At 40.3% G+C, this 20,767-nt stretch overlaps 3 protein-coding genes across 4 annotated transcripts; all 3 read left to right on the top strand.

Moving 5' to 3' along the window:
* The first annotated feature begins 2,818 nt into the window (after positions 1–2,818).
* Positions 2,819–6,081, top strand: igbp1 (immunoglobulin (CD79A) binding protein 1). The gene is made up of 6 exons (XM_020485227.2): positions 2,819–3,281; positions 3,581–3,883; positions 4,132–4,327; positions 4,419–4,495; positions 4,694–4,803; positions 4,950–6,081. Exons 1-6 carry the CDS (start codon positions 3,070–3,072, stop codon positions 5,096–5,098), a joined length of 1,047 nt encoding a protein of 348 aa, XP_020340816.1. The 5' UTR covers positions 2,819–3,069; the 3' UTR covers positions 5,099–6,081.
* A 112-nt stretch (positions 6,082–6,193) lies between these two features.
* Positions 6,194–11,561, top strand: LOC109892585 (gap junction beta-1 protein). 2 transcript variants are annotated; one of them, XM_020485229.2, is made up of 2 exons: positions 6,194–7,031; positions 8,498–11,561. In XM_020485229.2, exon 2 carries the CDS (start codon positions 8,512–8,514, stop codon positions 9,232–9,234), a length of 723 nt encoding a protein of 240 aa, XP_020340818.1. In that variant the 5' UTR covers positions 6,194–7,031; positions 8,498–8,511; the 3' UTR covers positions 9,235–11,561. The 2 variants fall into 2 exon arrangements, with proteins under 2 accessions (XP_020340818.1, XP_020340817.1); XM_020485228.2 differs by lacking the exon at positions 6,194–7,031 and adding an exon at positions 7,863–8,087.
* Positions 11,562–12,504: 943 nt separating this feature from the next.
* On the top strand, positions 12,505–19,589 carry LOC109892092 (gap junction alpha-3 protein-like). The gene is made up of 2 exons (XM_031826514.1): positions 12,505–13,180; positions 17,921–19,589. The coding sequence occupies exon 2, from the start codon at positions 17,970–17,972 to the stop codon at positions 19,041–19,043; it is 1,074 nt and encodes a 357-aa protein (XP_031682374.1). The 5' UTR covers positions 12,505–13,180; positions 17,921–17,969; the 3' UTR covers positions 19,044–19,589.
* Positions 19,590–20,767: the final 1,178 nt, after the last annotated feature.

Here is a 20,767-nt window from a genome sequence, read left to right as displayed (position 1 = left end):
CTATTTCTTGTTACGATGCATATATAAACATATAATCCTCATAGCCTTCATGTTAATTTTTTTATCGTAAAAGCACATAGATAGAAACGATAAGCAAAAACATTTAATTTGGTCATAGCCTGAAATGTGCCTCACTTGCTTTGAATTTTGTGTAACGTCAGTAGTCAAGGAAGCATCATGCAAAATACGCTACATGAACAGAAGTATGCGGACACCTGCTCTTCGAACATCTCATTTCAGAATCATGGACATTATTATGGAGTTGGTCCCCCATTTGCTGCTATAACAGCCTGCACTATTCTGGGAAAGCTTTTCATTAGATGTTGGAACATTTCTGCAGGGATTTGGTTCCATGCATCCACAAGAGCATTAGTGAGGTTAGGCACTGATGTTGGGCGATTAGGCCTGGCTCGCAGTCATTGTTCCAATTCATCCCAACGGTGTTTGATGGGGTTGAGGTCAGAGCTCTGTGCAGGCCAGTCAAGTTCTTCCACACCGACTTCAACAAGCCATTTCTGTATGGACCTCGCTTTGTGCACAGGGGCATTGTCATGCTGAAACAGGAAAGAGCATTCCCCAAACTGTTGGCAGAAAGTTTGAAGCACAAAATTGTCTAGAATGTCATTGTATGCTGTAAAGATTTCTCATCCACCAAACGTTACATTTGACACAATGCATTCGGGCAGGTAGCATTGTCCTGGCCTCTGCCAAACACAAATTAGTCCGTTGGACTGCCAGATGGCAAAGTGTGATTCATCACTCCAGAGAACGCGTTTCCACTGCTCCAGAGTCCAATGGCGGCGAGCTTTGCATTACTCTACCGGACGCTTGGCATTGTGCATGGTGATCTTAGGCTTGTGTGTGGCTGCTCGGCCATGAAAACCCATTTTATGGAGCTCCCTGCGAACAGCTCTTGTGCTGAAGTTGCTTCCAGAGGCAGTTTGGAACTCCGTAGTGAGTGTTTCAACCGAAGACAGACGTTTTTTTTTACGCACTACGCGCTTCAGCACTCGGTCCCGTTCTGTGAGCTTGTGTGGCCTACCACTGTTGTTGCTCCTAGACGTTTCCACTTCACAATAACAGCACTTCACTGGGGCAGCTCTAGCAGGGCAGAAAAGTGACAAACTGACTTGTTGGAAAGGTGGCATCCTTTGACGGTGCAACGTTCAAAGTCACTGAGCTCTTCAGTAAGGCCATTCTACTGCCAAGGTTTGTCTATGGAGATTGCATGGCTGTGTGCTCGATTTTATACACCGGTAGCAACAGGTGTGGCTGAAATAGCTGAATCCACTCATTTGAAGGGGTGTCCACATACTTTTGTATATATTTTATGTCTTACCTGCTAATATCAGTTTTAAATTCTCTTTGCTAGTATTGTCATTCCGCGTTATTATTGATTACGCGCCCAAAAACAACTAAGGAAATGGCAAAAGGTAGCTAGGCGTGGCCAAGTTTTGGCAAACGTAAGGTATCATATCATGCCATGTTCACGTGCTAGTCAGAACTAGCTAGGAAACTCTGAAATGTCTGACTTACTAACTGGTTGTAGTTATACACGTGCCGTATTCTATCAGTTAGCAAGTTGGACATTTCTGAGTTTCCTAGTTCTGACTAGCATTTGAACGCAGCATCATACCAAAGATTTGTATAACTAACCCAAGATGGAAACTACAGGCTCTGGTCTAACAGAGCAAATGAATTGTGGTGGGCAGAACAAGCAAGGAGGTAGGCAGAGCCAAGCACGAGCTAGTGAGATCAGTGTTGCCAACTAATTTTCAGGGTAAATTGCTAGAGGCAGGTTGATTTGTTGCTAAAAGTTGTTAATGACGTTGTGATGTCATTGCGTGACAACGTAAAACTGCGTCATTACGTAGAATCCACAATAACGTTACTCAAATTGACTGGCCATCTCGGCAAAAATATGATTTGACATTTGTTCAGGTACAGACTCCCACTCTTTCCTGTAAAATGTTGATTGTGACATGTTGATTGATGTTGTAAGTTCTGTTCAAGATCAAACAATCGTGACCAACTATATTCATCACTTTTCAAAAGTTGCAAAAAGTTACAAATACATTTTTAAAAGTAGCTAAATGTGTTTCTAGGTTCTGTTTGAAAAAAAAGTTACCAGGGTAGTCTGAAAAGTTGCTAAATCTAACAACAAAATTGCTAAATTGGCATCACTGAGTGAGATGCTTTTGGCGGTTCTAGCATTTATTTGCATTTTTCGATAGGGAACGCATACTTTGAAGTGCGCATGTGCAATAACTCCCTTGCTCTCCTTCTAAACAACGCAATTTTCTAAAACTTTGGCAAAGGGTAAAGTCTACAAAAAGCAGAGCACTCTTTTTGTTTTAGTTTTGGAAACAGAAAACTGTAGGGAGATCAAATGTTTCGTCGATGAGAAAACTCGGCCACTGGGCTTCCTCTCATCACCATATTTGGTAGTGAGTGGAAACGCCAACCGGATGCTTCACATTTATACATCCAGTTAAATATCTGATCTGTGATCATACTAAATTTGGGTTGCACAATTTACGTACAGAATAATACATTTAATGATAGGCAGGTTTTAGTGTCAGGCGGCTCAGTGGCCGCCCTTACAAAAGCAGATTGCAGTTTTGAAACTGCAGTAATTGCATTCGACTGTGTTTATTGACGCAGTAATTGCAGAATAACAGCAGTTAACTGTGGTTACACTGCAAAGTTACTGCAGTAAAAAAAACGGTGTTCTTTTGGACGCAGTATTTGCAACATACTTCCGCTATACAGAGATGTTTATATAATTGATTATATGTTCATGTCTCCGCCCTAACAATGGGAGTCGTCCCAAATGCTGGAAGGCAGGCGACAAGTTTAGGTCCCAAAATAGCCAATTGAAACGCATTGGGCTTATTTTGGCGAGAGTGAAACCCTAGCATTGCCCTAACCACAATAATGATTTTTGCAACAATTCTGACTTCGTGGCTGTGCTAACTAGTGGAAACCATTTGAATCTTGTCATAAAGGAAGTGAGCGTAGAATGAATACGGAAGCCGATAGTAGTCATTACATAGAAAAAAGAAAAAAATGGCAGCCGCTGAAAGCACTAGCTTGTCACCAAGTCAGGCAGAAGAACCGCCTAAACTATCTGATTTATTAGATCGGGGATGGAAACTATATGAGGAGGTGGACACCACAAACGATCCCATCGCAGCTACCCATATCCAGGTTAAAATCAAGCGTGGGATAACGCAACTGGAAGAGGCAACGCGGATGGTTGCCCAGCTCGACTTGTTCAGGTAGCTAACGTTAGCTAGCACCTAGCTAACTATAGATCGCTATCTACTCAAGCTTTGATGACTAGCCAGATACTCAGGTAGCTAGTTACTATCATGTATTGGGCATGATTATATATCAAAGAGTATAGCTAACTAAATAACGAACAGAGTTGCTTGACAGTTTTGCCAGCTAGATACTTTTGATTGGCTAGGATAAGTCGTAAACAATCTAGTTAGCTAGCTAACGTTCGCTAAGTCAATGCAAATGAAAGTGATGCTGCATGTTCATTCTTGTTCATTCTTCATGTTTGTTTTTTTAGCCGAAATGAAGAATTGGAGGAGGTAGCAACAACAGATCTGAAGTATCTGATGTTGCCAGTCCTCCTGGGGGCTCTTACTATGAAGCAAGTGAACCTGCCAAAACGACTAGAGCAAGTTCAGATAGCAAGATGTTACTTTTTGGACTTCTTGAAAAGATGTAAGGAGTATAACATATCAAAGTTTGAACTACCCAAAACCAATTTAAACTCTGCTGGCACACTGGAAGAAGAATCTGCAAATGGGCCCCCCAAACCTCCGGACTTGATTGCAATGGCGACAGTAAGAGCGGCAAAGATAGAAAGGTATCAGAAACATCTGCTTTTCAATTACAATAATTTTGACAATCGGAACACGCATTGTTTTGATCCAGCACTAAAGTAATATTTAGGCCTATGCTTTAAGGTCTAGTACCTGTCACGAGCCTCTTAAAATATGTTATATCCCTCAGCTATTTAACAACTTAAACAGCTCTCTTGTTTATTTTATAATGGCAATTCATCTGCACCCACATTGGTCTGATGACTCTTATTTATTGTGCTATACTCTGCAGATACACCCAGAGGAAGAACACAGAGGCCAAGCTATCAGAGATCAAGGCAGCAGTGGACAGTGGGCAGGCAGATGACGAGATAGTTAGAGACTTCTACCTCCTCAACTTGAGGAAATGGATTGTTGTATCCCTGGAGGAGATTGAGAGCATTGATCAGGAAATTGAGATTTTGACCAGGATGGATGTTCTAAAACAGGTACATGGATTTGAAGATGTAACTAATCTTATTCACCAATGACTAATTGAAAGGGTGATTTTCTGATGCTCTTTATATTTTCCATGTGCAGAGTTCAGCAGAGCCATCACAATCTAAAAGGCCTCCCATGAAACCCTTCATTCTCACCAAAGATGCTGTTCAGGCCAGGTAAGCACCTGCTCAAACTTATTTATTTCTCATTCTGCACATTTTTATGTAAAATGTTTTTTTTGTTTTCCTACTCACAAAATAAGTACTCTGTCCAACCTCCCTTATGAAAATTAAATTACATAGATACTTGCTTATTATATGACATGAAGTAAATAGTTGAATAATGTATAATAAATGTGTAATCTTTCATTTCAGAGTGTTTGGGGCTGGCTATCCCAGCCTGCCTACTATGTCTGTGGATGACTGGTATGAGCAGCACAGGAAGAAAAATGCCCTGCCGGACCAGGGGATCCCTCGCAGCACTGGTAGGGTTAAAAGAGATGTTCAGAATTATTTTCTATTTACAGTTAACCGTATGTACATATTGTTTTGGGGAAAAATCAAACGGTCATGATCCATGTTTTTTTTACACCTTTTCTCATTCACCAAATACAATTTGTCCCCCATTCAGAGGACGTTGATGCAGAAGAACGAGATCAAGAAGAGAAAGAGAAGCGGGTTGAAAATGATGACGAGGAGGCCTTGCAGAAAGCTAGAGACTGGGACAACTGGAAGGATACACATCAGAGAGGCTATGGGAACCGTAAAAACATGGGCTGACAACCATCAAACACAGCAACAGTGCCAACCTGGTCTGCAGTATTCATCTGCTCTTATTCCCTCTTAAATACATTTGAACAAGTTGCCAGTATATATGGAAAGATGGCCTTGAAGAAAAGGGAGGTTTATACAATCCCAGACAGAAACTGTTCATAAGTGTCTGTTTATGGTCTCTTTTTCTTCTGATGCCGCATAGCACAGTTTTCATTGTGGCCATATCAGAGGAACATTATTTAGTGGCAGCCATTAATATGATCTGTAGGCTCTATGCAAATACACAACTAAGCATTGACAACAAGGCCCAGTCTCTGTCGAGACAGCGCCGTGCTGTGCTTAAGAAGATTAGTAAGTGAATTTGATGATATTGTCTAACAGCTGCTCCCAAACAGAGTAATACAGAGTATCCAGCGACACTTAAACTGTTGACTTGTGAAATGCCCTAGGAAGGTGGTAGTAACACTCTACAGGTACAACAAATTGATTGAATTTTGTCATCCATACTTCATCTGATTGGTTATGTTAGCTCATGTGCTTATACCTAGAAGATGTGCATCACAAGAAACTCCAATATTGAAAGATGTTTCCTCTGATCAATGTTCATTGTGAAACTGAATAATAGTTTGCTATGTAGGTATGATATGTAGCTACCACTTTTCATCTTGTTTTGCTTTTTGTTAAAGAACTGTTTGTGAAAGCCAATTTGCTCTTCTCAAAAGTATGGCTGACTCATTTAATTTATTTTCCACCTCTTACAAATGTACAGTTTGAACAGGCACTGGTTTTGACAGACTTGGTGGATTCCTTTGTCAGAGTTGATAACTCTTGGTCTATTTTCTCCACAATAGCAGGAATTCTGTATGGTCTCCACTGTATGTAACAAATTATTTGAGTGTTTTGTACTTTTTCCCCATTGTTTCTTAAAGAAGTTGCTAGTTCATTGAAAATATGGATACGGTCCAGAATAAATATGATACAGAAAGCTGCTATGATCAAGCAAATTGTTATTGGCACATCGATATACACACATACACAAAATGTGCATTAATCAAAATCATACATTGAACACGATTACTATTGCTCCCATCTAACTTGATGTCGTTTGGTGAAAGCATAAATTATGATCTCAAAATGTATTTGTTTCCCAGCCAATTAAATGAATGTATTGCACATCCTCACTAAATGTTTATTGTATACCCATTGGACAACTGAAAAGGATGCCCAGTAGACCACCTCAATTGTGGGTCACCTAGTTCTAGCTTCATGATGTGTCTTCAGTGGGCCTAGCACCCTCTAGAGATGAGATGTTGATCTGTCTGAGGCTTGTTTAAGGTTATTTAAAATTATCTCTCCAAAGTATCCCTCAGAATTGTACTAGAATTGTCAGTTACATTTTTGACGGCAGGTGGGTATACAAGGAAAGGTTAGAATGTCTTTGAAAATACCACACACACTGATGCACACACACACCAAATACATTATGAACAAACAAGCATTTATTTCTCTACTGTTATCTATAAGACTTACTCCCTCTGCATGTGGTTAGACTTTCTTTGTTTGGGTTTAGTAATTTTTACTCCATATTGTGTCAAAACCAGCCTTCACTTCCCTTGCAGTACAGTGCACAATAGATAGGGCAGGCTTCTTTGTGTCCACACAGATTCTTTCCTTTGCTGAGGGTAGGCGGAAACTGAGGCGCTTGATCTGAATTCTAAAGGGGCTTGTTGGATCTAATAAAAGCAGCTATTGTATGTAAATTATTCACACAAGAGCATATGACTCCGACTGTGCAGGGCAGTGGCTAGTGTGAGAGAAATCATTAGCAATGCAAACGCATGGTGTTCTGGTTCACAGATTCACTAATGGGAAGAAATCCATCTATACTGATGGTAACTCAATTGTTTCTGGGCGTGTTTGTGCACTACTTCTACTGAAGGTAATTTCACGAATTTAATAATTTGTTACAGCTATGAAATCTAAATTAAGTATACACATCATTTTTTTGTCATGATTTACATGTTTGTGATTAGGTTTCATGTTAAAGGGGATGAGATCTCTCCCTGGTCATCTTTCTGCCTAGTCAAACAAACATTTGTACTGATGATCTGGAAATGTTTATTTAGGATTAATACTAATAAACTAAAAGTATCCTTATAAAAGTGTAATTGATGTATTCACATTTAAAAGCACCAGTTGTGTTGTATTTCATTCTTCTTCACTCATTCCTCTACATAGATAGCCTATTGTATGTGGCTTAGATAACCATAGCTGTGCTTTCCAGTGACAGCCATAATAGGCTGCTTGTGAATATATCTTAGAAAATCAGGGGTGCACACTGTAAGAATAAAGAAAACATGCTAATCCTAAGTAATAACTATACTTAAAGGATTTATTGTGGAAATCTTAATTTAGCCATTAAATTTGTGATCTCATGTTCAAGAATTCTATTCCTTTAATCTTCTCTTACGATATCACCTCTAATTTCTCGTTTTATCAAATAAAATCTGCCATTAACATTTTTTAAATCCTGAAATATGTTTTTTCATTTATACCTTGATTTGACTGAGTTAAAGTGAAATAGACCTGAACCATGTTGTCTGTAGACTCTTTTGGCATTGGCTTATCATAGTCTTTGTTGTGACTTTACATATTATAAAACATTTCATAAAGGTCCCCACTATGACCCCACTCTGTGGTCAGTCTGGCTTGGGGAGGGGCATAGATATACCATGCAGGCTGGTGCCAGTGTCAACATGGCACACTGGTCACATTGGGGCAGATACTCCCTTGCCAGTGACTTTGGGAAAATGGTCACCTGATGTGTAGTGCCAGACCAAAGGGTTGCGCTCTTAAGCCGCCCACCAACGTCTAGGCATGTAGAGAGGTTTGGTTCTCTACTGGCCGCACATCAATGTCCACGCTACACCGGCGGGTCAACGTTGTCCTCCACCCTGGGTGCTGCCTATGCCTCTTACACCTCCTGATGAGCTTGGTAACTTCCACCTCTCCAAGTCTCTTCTACTGCCATGGCAGGAATGACTAAAACAATGGAATTCAATAGATTTGAATTATAACAAGATGGAGAGACCTCATTGCCGTTGGCTTTGACGGATATGGAATTAGTCTTGGGGGATTCTGCTTTTTGAGAATTGATGGCTTTATGGAGATTTCCCAATATCTCAGTCGCTGACCAGTGCTGGTCAGACAGTGGTGTTGACTGGTGAAGCGGGTTATGTGAAATCTGTGTTTTTAGTAAAAAAACGTGCAATTAGTGTTTGTATACAGAAATCTTGTGGAAATATGATACTATTTTTCTATGCAAAATTATCAACAATTTATCAACATTATTGACCTCAAAGCTTTCTACAATTAAATAATTTTAATGGCGTCCTTGTTTTTCAGACCTGGAATCGAAAATGAACTGGGCGTCCTTTTATGCCGTCATCAGCGGTGTAAACAGACACTCCACGGGCATCGGTCGCGTCTGGCTCTCTGTTCTTTTCATTTTCCGTATCCTGGTCCTGGTGGTTGCAGCAGAGAGTGTGTGGGGTGACGAGAAGTCCGGCTTCACCTGTAATACCCAGCAGCCCGGCTGCAACAGCGTCTGTTATGACCACTTCTTCCCCATCTCACATATCCGTCTGTGGGCCCTGCAGCTAATTCTGGTGTCCACCCCAGCCCTGCTGGTGGCCATGCATGTGGCCCACCGCCGACACATCGACAAAAAACTCTACAAGCTGTCTGGCCGGGCCAACCCCAAGGACCTGGAGCAAATCAAGACCCAGAAGATGAAGATTGCAGGTGCACTTTGGTGGACATACATCATCAGCCTCTTCTTCCGCATCATCTTTGAGGTAACCTTCATGTACCTCTTCTACATGATCTACCCTGGCTATAAGATGATCCGGCTGGTCAAGTGTGACTCGTACCCCTGCCCCAACACAGTGGACTGCTTTGTGTCCAGGCCCACAGAGAAGACCGTCTTCACTGTGTTCATGCTGGCTGTGTCAGGAATCTGCATCCTGCTCAACATCGCAGAGGTCGTCTTCCTAGTGGGAAAGGCCTGTAGTAGGCACTTAAGCAATGCTGGAGACTCAACCATGGGAGCATGGATCACCCAAAAGCTCTGCTCCTACTAGAACAAGCTAAATGGACCAACACTGTGTAACTGTAATTGGGCACATATGTTCAAAGCTCAAAGTAATGGCCTTAACAACATTAATTAATGAGGTGTTCACACTTTTTCTATACTTTTCAAATAGATATGACTCAAAGGACAATTTCAGTTTGGATATAGAACAAAATCCAGAGGAGTAGACTGAAGAAAAGTATGGTAAACTGATTTATTAACAGTCCCTTACCTTGTAACAAATTTAGCTGAATTCAATATGCAGTCACCTTCGATATGCTCTGCAAGATTCAAGCAACTAAACCGACTCATCATCCATTCTGTATTATGATTCATAAATAGTTTTCAATTCCTGATAGACATTTTAATCACTGATAATGTGGTATCATTAGGACAAAGAATTGGTACCCCTGGTTTATTATAAATAGTAACCCAAGAAAACTGTCCAAGTGATGAATTTAACCAACATTTGGTGGTTGTGGTGGAGTATTACTAATAACTATGAGGCTATTCCAAAGCACTACTAATAACTACCTCACTTTCATAGTGAAATATCAAGTGCTTCAAGACATCCACATAGTGTTTTGAATGCTATGAATGAGACTGATTATGCAAGTGTATAGAGTAAAATAGAATAGTGAATGAGAAAATGTGCTTAGTTGAAGTTAAAATGAAAGAACCAAATGATTAATTTTCATGTCTATCTCATTATTTTTCTTACTAGATACTGCATTGCTGCTTTAAAACTATTGTGTGCATGAAAGAAAGGATGTTTAGAATTTGTGGTACTGTAAAGTGTTTACTTCACATATAAGGGATTACAAAAACGGTAACTGTAATCCGTTACATTACCAGCAAAAAATATTGTAATCAGATTACAGATACTTTTGAAAAACTAGATGATTCAATTCAATTCAATTCAGAAGAGATTTGAGAAGAAAAAAATATTTCACACTTCTCTGTTTTTTTCTCAATGACATTCAAATAAACATTGAAAAAAGGCGCAAATGTAAGTTTGTTCCACATGAGCGAGTCTGACCAGAAGTCAGATACCACTATGATAACAAACCAAATGGGTTTGATGGATCGCTGTAAAAGAGCAGGAACAGGGTTTTGTAGGCTACAGTCCAAGCTATGTCTTCCAATGGTGCAACTTCTTTCGGCATCCAAAGATTATCTAACTTGAATAAACGTTTGGAGGTAAGGATGACAGCAGTGGTGTAGTCTACTGCGATACGGATATCACAAATTATTGTTATCTACATAGCGCATTGATGTGAATCACACTGCTGCTCTCTTATTTAGCTATTAGCGTTTTACGGATTGTGGTTGTTGTGGATGGCTGTTCGCAAATCTAAATGTGTATTTGAAACCAATAATGCATCCATAGCTCTTGTCTATTAATCTGAGCATGGTTACATTTCTCCAGGCCCATCCCTCATCTTTTTACCAAAACTGAGGCGGGATGACCGTTGGGTTATTGTTTCATCTGTGAATTTGCACTTTGAACAGCTGCATATTATCAAGATATCAAAGTGTCACCAACAAAAAAATTAACAATAGGCCTGTAGCAAATGCAGCATATGGCATTCATTTTTAACATGTAAATAGCACTTTTCAGTAGTGCTCAAAGCATGCCATTCCATGAGCGCAGCATTCATTTTTAAATTTAAATAAATAAGCCCAATCAGTCCTCCATGACAACAAAATCATAAACAACAGAGTAGGGCTGACTAATAAGTTCTTAGTTTTGGGGTTATGCTCAGGTTAAACTATTTGGCTAAACTATACTTCCATATTTCCAAGTCCTATTCTTGAAGATCAAGGGGTATAACATTTATTGGAATGACTGGAATTCTGATAGACTTTAGTTTTTAATGTAAAGATGTAATTTAATTGTATTATTATATGTAGTAGAAAGCGATGGGTTAGAAGAAGTCTACATAACCAACCCATAAAGTAAAATGTAACATCCATATATGGCCAGCTATGTAAACTTTAACATTGATTTATCCTGCAATAGATGTTGTTCAATTGGAAACATACATGTTTGTGTTCTTCTAATGCCTCTTAAGGGGAAACTAATCTAAAAGTAGCTGAATGTAATCAGATTACATTACTGAGTTTGGGTAATCCAAAAGTTACATTACTGATTACAATTTTGGACAGGGAACTAGTAACTGTAACAGATTACATTTAGAAAGTAACCCAACCCTGATAGTATTTTAGTTCCTGTTTTGTTGTATACCATGCCTTGTTATGTTGAATGTCTTGCACATATTTGTATTACTGTAGCTAATAATTAGACATTCCTAATAAAACACTTGAGTTATATTATGTGCAATAGCCACATGGAAATATTAACGAGCTAGTAGTACACACAGCTATTATGAGTGTATTCTGAATGCTTTATGTGTGTTGTCTTGAGTTACAAGGTGACGTCTCGCTACAAAGTCTTTATGTGATACATCAGAAAGCCACTGGAGAGCAGCACAAACATATGAAACTAACCAAACATCAGGTACTAAGGGCGTTTAGATTATCTGCGGTTATGATCATTTGACAGTGCCATTGAGTAAGAATTGGAAAGAGAAAAATCCAATCCATAGATTTTATGGATTGAAACACAATCAAAGAATGAAGTCTCGTGAAGGTTTTTAAAGTCAGAGGTACTGTATGCTGCAGTTCTTGTGAGCTGTCAGACCACCTGTGAGGAAATGTCTGACGAAGCTTCAGCAATTAAAACCTTAGACTGGCCCGGGTAGAGTGCATGGTCCCAGGTTATCAATAGCGTAGCCTTGTGAGGGGTCAGTCTCTGAGGCTAAGAAATATTCACCCTGGGGACAGCTGGACCTAGCAGGGGCAAGTGTGAGGGCATTTCTCTTTTTCTGGAGCACATCAATAGAGACCATATATAGAGAGTCTATCAGATGTGAGGTCTGACTGAGAAGAGAGACATCTAATCACAATAGTTTTCACTGACTCATCTGAGTTACTTCTCTAAATGTAGATGTTATCTGGCATTATTTTTACATGACACTTTGCTGTTAACAAGCTGTTAATGGATAAATACAGCAATTATATTTCACGGAAGTCATATGGTAAGCATTCATACTGCACCTTTCAAAGTGCAGATTTGCAATATACCATATGTTCTATGTTTTCTGTTTTCTCTGTTGATTTATCTTACCATGCAATTTGATGCTTAAGGGGTTATGATTTCATCCATACAATGAACAGTCAGTTTAACCAAACAACATTTTTTCTGTTTTAGGTAAAGTAAATATAGCTAACTGCTTCTGTTTGGAAGGATGTCCTCTTGTTGAATTTACAACCACCACAGACTATGAGATTCCTGTCAGCCTGTTAACAATGACACTGGAGTATGTGCCAGTCAATGACAACCATAACAGTGAAGGGAGGGCCCACCTTTATCATTTTCTGATGCTCTCCCGCTCCACACAGCCACAGGCCTTGGAACACTACCTTTCAACTCCAATTCACCAACCCCCCCAAACCCCCTGAGTGTGATAGCAAAGCCACTCCCTTCACAGTGAATTATATTTAGAGCCATGCCACGCAAGACTTAAACCCACCCACCCATTGGACTACTTAGACGCCACTCAGTCGTAAAGAAACATCACTTTAGCAGTGGGCCTTATAATTCTCAACAGAGATTGAGTGTTCTCATCCTAGCTAACTGACACAGTGAAAGAGGGTGCTTACAGAGGTCCTATTGGTTACTTTTACAGGACACATTTACAGGACAAGAGCTGAAAACTCGTTGAAACCATTTGGAAACAAGAGTGCTTAACATTAGCAGTGTAGTGTCATCACTATCAAAGGACATGGCCTTGTCGGGGACAGGAGTACCACAGTGTAGACTGTGATAGCGACCTAAGTGGAGACGCCACTACTGGATCTGCAATTTTACTGGAGATGAGCATTATGGGAAGGTGGGTCTTGACGCACTGTGTCTATAGAAGTTTCAACTGAAGAAACATACATTAGAAATAATTAATATGGTCAGTAATACGGTCAATACCCAGCTAGCACCCAGCTAGCACATAATGTTCTGATAATGTTTCTTAGAAATTGGTGAAAGTGTGGGTGTTCTATGGTTATTTTGCATAACCAGTACTTCAGCATAACATTTCCTACCATACATGTTTCCTCATAAACATGAAACTTATACATGTATATATTTTTTTGTTATTGCGTACTACCTTCCCAAAACTTCTGGGAATGATGCAGGATAGTTGCTTGGCTTTTGAACATTCTCAGTACATTTAAGGAACTTACCAAGAAAATTATGTTTTTTTGTAATTTCATTACTTTAACAGAACGTTTCGTAAAAGTTCAAAGATGGATTTCTTTTCAATTTTGGTAATGTTCTAGGAATGTCTCCAACTGGTTTGACATTGGGAATGTTCTCAAATTAGTTCAGAGAATCAATATTCTTCTGTGGGAATTACAGTACTTCAGCATAAAGTTTCTTACATGTTTCCTCATGGTTCTATTAAAGTCATGTTCTCACTTTGTTCTGAGAACGTTAAGAAACAAAGTTTTTCTATGTGAATTTCAGTACTTCAGCATAATGTTTCCTACTGTACAGGTTTCATCTTGGTTGTATTTAAAGTAATGTTCTCAAATTGTTCCGAGGAACATTAAGAAAACTTTGCATAAAAACCCCATGAAAACTTGAATAAAGTTCATAGAACGTTCTAATAACGTTCTATTATTTTAAAACATATACATTCAGTTCTTCTCAGTATAAAATAAAATTCATCTTCTTCTTCAAGTTTTATTGGCAAATCGCAACCAAATGACAGGTGCATACACCGCCACCTACTGTACTGGAGTGTGAGGCTAGTCACAACCTATCTATATCACTATATTCTCTTAACTAACCCTGAATTTCTAATAAAATAAAAGAATAACCTCACTAGCCCCATCACCCCCACCCAAAATACCACATACTCATTCCCTTCCAACCTCTCTGACCCTGTCAAACAACCTCTCCCTTTCTACATCATACATTTCACAAAATAATAATACATTCAACCATTTCCTCTATATTTAATTAGGCAAGTTAGTTAAGAACAATTTCTTATTTACAAAGACTGCCTACCCCAGCCAAACCCGGATGACGCTGGGCCAATTGTGGCGCCGCCCTATGGGACTCCCAATCACAGCCAGATGTGAAACAGCCTGGAATCTAACCAGGGTCTGTAGTAACACCTCTTGCACTGAGATGCAGTGCCTTAGACCACTGCGCCACTCAGGACCCTGTACACCCATTACACATTCCAGTAATGCCCAAGATTAATGCCTAAGCAAAAGTGTTCTATCTATGCTTGGAGTTCCAAACAGTTAAACTAAGCTATTTGTTTTATTAAAAGTCTTATTGAAACATGTTCTCAGAACGTTAATAAACCCTCCCAGGAACATTTTCAGGGAACCATAGTTCTCAGGACCAAAGAATGTACGTTCCCAGAATAGGTAAAAATGTCACTTCCGTTCAAAAAACTTATGGCTTCATTCCCAGAACCAATGGGAAACCATAAATGTACTTTCCCACAACTTCCAAGGAAACAAATGTGCTAGCTGGGATATTAGTCTCTGAATTTCTGAAATGGTTAAACTTCAAACTGTTATGAGGGATAGTCAACCATTACAGTGAGTGTAGTTGCAGTGCAATGATTAAACCATGATTAAACCATGGACTATGAGGAATGTAATCACAGAAATCCTAGATTGATACGAGTTCTTGGCCATCCACATGTACAGTACACTGTCATGGAAGGCCCTTAGGTAACAGCTTCCTAGTTTTTCATAACTTTAAAATCCCTGTATGGAAAGTGAAACTCATCTGGGAACCTGACCGTTACTTCCATAGGCAAGTCCAACTGGCATCGATCAGTATGTTTACTAAAGTGACAACTCAACCCCTGGAAACCTATATCTAGGGGGAAGAGAGCTACACCCTGTAGAGGCCATGTGTGTCAGTGTGTTTGTCTTGGAGCTCCTGCCTGGCAGTAGGATACAGTGGCAAGGCCACTACCTGCTCCAGTGCATACTATGGGTACAGTCAGTACTTAGTATGCATTCAATGGGTACATAGTCGCTAGTGAAAGCCTACACACCCCTTGCACATTCTTCACATTTTTATGCTTTAAAAGGAAATCTAAAAAGGTAATATTTTCAAATATTGTGGTGGCAGCATCATGTTGTATGCTTGTCACCGGCATGGACTGGGGACTTGATCAGAACAAAAATAAATATGAAAGGAGCAAAGCACAGATAAAAAGTTAGAGGAAACCCTGCCTCAGTCTTCTGAATTCCGAACCTTGGGATAGGGTTTTATTTTTCAATGGGAAATTACACAAATGTTAATGCCAAAGACACACCAGAATGGCTTTTCAATAGATGTTGAGTGTTCCTCAATGGTCCAGTTTCAGTCCTACTTAAATCTGCTTGAAAATCAGAGACAAGGTTTAAATATTGCTTGTCCATCAATGGCTCCCAACCAAATAGACTGTTGTGTAGACCAAGGTTATTATAGTTTTGTGTTTTTATATTCAGGTTTTTTTCTATTTTTATTTTGAATTCAGTTTAGTTTGTTTGTTTTCAAACCTGATTTGCTAGTTTTTATTTAGTTTGAGTTGTATAAAATATTTATATTTCGTTTTTATATTATTTAGTTTCAGTTTTAGGTTTAGGGACCGAAGGCATACATGGGAGGCTATGAGCCCTTTGGGTTGTACCGTTTTTTATGTTTTTGGGGATGCCACTTCTTGCAACTGGGGGCCATTAATACATAAGATGATGGGTCAGGTCATACAGTAGGTTAGGTAAGCCCTTCTCATGCTACATTGGAGTCGTTCCAAATCCCTTTTGATTAGCTGAGGAGATTTAGTCAAGTGTGAAAAGCTCTATCTAGAAACAGTTGATTCTTGCTTGTGATATAGTTTGGAAAACCTTGAACACAACTTAATTATCATTCAAAAATAGCTTTACAAATACGAAAGATAAATGTACTGTTAGCTGTTTTACCGCAGATTTCCAGTTTTTTTTGGTGTAATACCGCTTTGAGCCGACATTCTGTCGCCATTACCTCAGGAAGTGCAATGCAAAACACCTCTGTGGGAATCTGTGTTAAAACGGCACACAGTAAATGTATTTTTTGTCTTTGTACAATCATTTTGGGTTGATATGAAAGTAGAATTTCTGATGTTTCCAAAATCGTATTGCACACAGTGATTATTAACGGTTAGACAGAGTGTCGGGACAGTTGTAAACGTTTGCCCTGCTCTGATCTATTGTTCAAATGAGAACCCTATGGCTGTATGGTCTTGGGTTCTCGAGAGCTATGGTTAGGTTAGGTTTAAATGATAAAGTTAATCTCAAAGTGACTTGGTTTTAAAAGGAATAGAATGGTGCAAAACGATAAGGTAGAAGGAAACTCTCTCTCACCCATGTTTACACCAATCCAATGCTTTTTAACCGTAGTAGTACATGTAAGAAGAATCAAGTTGGCTACCTACCTGTTTCCCCCCTTGTTACCTAGTGATAGTTAGCGAAAGTTATGCAAAGCTAGGCCTTTTTGAAAGAAGGCCATCTCGTTGCCGCATTTACCAGCCAGATTCAGTAGCTTGAAAATCCCCAAAAAGCTTGAATGCCCAAAGTTGAGAATTTTAATTTTATTGTATTGTTTTTAGTTATGGAGTCAAACATAACAGTTTCAGTATAGTTTTTGTATTTCAAACAGGTTTGAAAAGGATTCTAAGATTTCTAGAAAACCAGGGAATTTATTGAAAGTTCGTTCCTGGTATTTGCAACCCTAGGTCTACTTGATGGGCGGTTTCTCCTCAGGGAAACAGGTGTTATGTCCTGCTGTTGCCTGTGGTGTGTCCATTAAAGGAAGGATCCGCAGCCACTCCGTTAAATGAATAATAAAAACAGAGGAACTTTGAGGAAATGATTTCTTTCAGAATAATTAAGGTAAAATCAAAAAAGATGCATACTGCACCCTGAGCTTTTCTACAAGACGTTTCACAAGCATATGGCAACACTCTAGGTACATGACCAACATTATACTCTTCATGTTCTTCAGAACGTCTCACATTTTCGGGATTAGGACTCCAGTTTATGGAAAATAAACTGTGTGGAAAGGACAAGGCCATAGATTGCTAACTTGTTAAAACATGGGCGTTACTTTCTCTGTAGAGAAATGATGGCAAATTATTGCCAGGAAGCACCAATCTCACTTAGTTGGCCTCTGCAGGGACCAGATTAATGTATTGAACAAATGTTTTCATGCTAAAAGAAACAGAACCACAGAAACTTGGAGCAGAACCTAATATATAAAAGTGAATCTGGTTAATTTACAGAAACACTCTAAAAAAACAAAAACAAACAAACTACAAACACATTATTGAGCTGTAGAGGTCTGTTGAGCCACAGTAAAAATACTTGGCTCTTATCTTTAAATGCAAGCTTTTACAACCAAATAGATCATAAATTAAAATGCATCAGTATAGGTTAATTTATTATGCCACCCTGGGTGTAATAATATAATATGGTTGAGGCATTTTCCTTAAACTATCCAAGTTATTATGCAACGGTTTTCAATCCAATTGTGATGTTTGTCTGATGCAGTACATTCGTTTATATTGTTTTTATTCTGATTGCAGGTTCCTGTTTCAAATCTCTCTGTAAGACGGAGCCTATGAGTGAACCACTATGGCGGACTGGAACTTGTTGGGCAAGCTTCTGGAGAGTGCCCAGGAGCACTCCACTGTAGTGGGCAAGGTCTGGCTGACCGTGCTCTTCATCTTCAGGATCCTGGTGCTTGGAGCTGCAGCTGAGAAAGTGTGGGGTGATGAGCAGTCTGGCTTCACCTGTGACACCAAGCAGCCTGGTTGTCAGAATGTCTGCTATGACAAGACTTTCCCCATCTCTCATATCCGCTTCTGGGTGCTGCAGATCATCTTCGTGTCCACGCCCACTCTCATCTACCTGGGCCACATCCTGCACCTGGTGCGCATGGAGGAGAAACAGAAGCAGAAGGAGAAAGACTTGGCTGAGCAACTGGCAATCCACAATGACAAGCAGCAGCTGCTGCCTGACGCCAAACCCAAGAAGCCCCCCGTCCGGGACGACCTGGGCCGCGTCCGCCTGCAGGGGGTCCTGCTGCGCACATACGTCTTCAACATCATCTTCAAAACCCTGTTCGAGGTGGGATTTATCATAGCTCAGTACCTGCTCTATGGGTTTGAGCTGAAACCTCTGTACACCTGTAACCGCTCACCCTGTCCCAACGTGGTGAACTGCTACATCTCCAGGCCCACAGAGAAGACGATCTTTATCCTCTTCATGTTGGCAGTGGCATGCATATCTCTGGTGCTGAACATAGTGGAGATGTATCACTTGGGGTTCACCAAGTGCCGCCGGTACAGACACGTCCAGACCCCATGTGAGACAGGGTCCAAGGCCCCCAGCGAGGCAGTGGTGCCTTCTGTCCCAAACTATAACTACTTCCCTAGGCACCACCCAGCCCCTGAGCCCTACCATGCAGACCAGTACATCATGAATGAGCCTGACTCTGCCTACCACCCCTACAACAGCAAAGTTGCTTACAAGCAGAACAGAGACAACCTGGCTGTAGAGATTAACAGTAAACCAGAAGGGGGTGACACCACAGAAAGGAAAGGCTCCAGTTCTGCTCCAGAGTCGCCTTCAGAGAAACAACGGCGACCCAGTCGATCCAGCAAGCACAGCAATAGTAAGACCAGACTAGACGATCTGAAGATCTGAGGGACAGTTATGGCGCATTTCCACCACTGGGTTTTATACAGGTGCTTGGCCTAAAGGTTCAAACTTTTGTGTTTCTACCTTTGAGGTGGGGGAGGGGGGGAGAGTATTGGGCCATGGACCTACTGACTTGTGTCCAGAGTGGGACTTCTGGAGATGTATTAAAATAATGGTTAACAGTTAACGTAATAATTGAGCCGTTTCCTTCTCAAAAGCAAATGAGTTTTCAGAGGTTGTTGATTCTGCACAAGTCCTCATTGTAGCTTTGGAAACAATTTCCGTAGTATAATACCAGGGTGTATACACAAGCGTAACACCTCATCATAGTCAAAAAGTGTCAGTCAAATTTGTACAATATACATTTCACCCTGTACCAGAGTAGACAATGTGCCTTTGATGGAAAGCATTGTATCAGGAGAGCAAGGTTATGGAAGGAACAATATGGAAGATAAGATTATTTCCTCTTCTGACATGATCAGAATGGACCATATCTGTATTATCTAAAACAATATACAGTGGGGCAAAAAAGTATTTAGTCAGCCACCAATTGTGCAAATTCTCCCACTTAAAAAGATGAGAGGCCTGTAATTTCTATCATAGGTACACTTCAACTATGACAGACAAAATGAGAGAGGAAAAAAATCCAGAAAATCACATTGTAGGATTTTTAATGAATTTATTTGCAAATTATGGTGGAAAATAAGTATTTGGTCACCTACAAACAAGCAAGATTTCTGGCTGTCACAGACTTGTAACTTCTTCTTTAAGAGGCTCCTCTGTCCTCCACTTGTTACCTGTATTAATGGCACCTGTTTGAACTTGTCAGTATAAAAGACACCTGTCCACAACCTCAGTCACACTTCAAACTCCACTATGGCCAAGACCAAAGAGCTGTCAAAGGACACCAGAAAAAAAATTGTAGACCTGCACCAGGCTGAGAAGACTGAAGACATACAAGACCACTGATAATCTCCCTCGAGCTCCACACAAGATCTCACCCCGTGGGGTCAAAATGATCACAAGAATGGTGAGCAACAATCCCAGAACCACACAGGGGGACCTAGTGAATGACCTGCAGAGGGCTGGGACCAAAGTAACAAAGCCTACCATCAGTAACACACTACACCGCCAGGGACTCAAATCCTGCAGTGCCAGAGGTGTCCCCCTGCTTAAGCCAGTACATGTCCAGGCCCGTCTGAAGTTTGCTAGAGAGCATTTGGATGATCCAGAAGAAGATTGGGAGAATGTCATATGGTCAGATGAAACCAAAATATAACTTTTTGGTAAAAACTCAACTTGCATCCAAAGAACACCATGCCTACTGTGAAGCATGGGGGTGGAAACATCATGCTTTGGGGCTGTTTTTCCTGCAAAGGGACCAGGACGACTGATCCGTAAAAAGGAAAGAATGAATGGGGCCATGTATCGTGAGATTTTGAGTGAAAACCTCCTTCCATCAGCAAGGGCATTGAAGATGAAACGTGGATGGGTCTTTCAGCATGACAATGATCCCAAACACACCGCCGGGCAACGAAGGAGTGGCTTCGTAAGAAGCATTTCAAAGTCCTGGAGTGGCCTAGCCAGTCTCCAGATCTCAACCCCATAGAAAATCTTTGGAGGGACTTTGAAAGTCCATGTTGCCCAGCAACAGCCCCCAAACATCACTGCTCTAGTGGAGATCTGCATGGAGGAATGGGCCAAAATACCAGCAACAGTGTGTGAAGACT

This window comes from Oncorhynchus kisutch, linkage group LG6, assembly GCF_002021735.2.
Source record: "Oncorhynchus kisutch isolate 150728-3 linkage group LG6, Okis_V2, whole genome shotgun sequence".
Lineage (NCBI taxonomy): Eukaryota > Metazoa > Chordata > Actinopteri > Salmoniformes > Salmonidae > Oncorhynchus > Oncorhynchus kisutch.
Note: the sequence above shows the minus strand (reverse complement) of the source record. Positions and strands in the feature narration are given on the sequence as shown.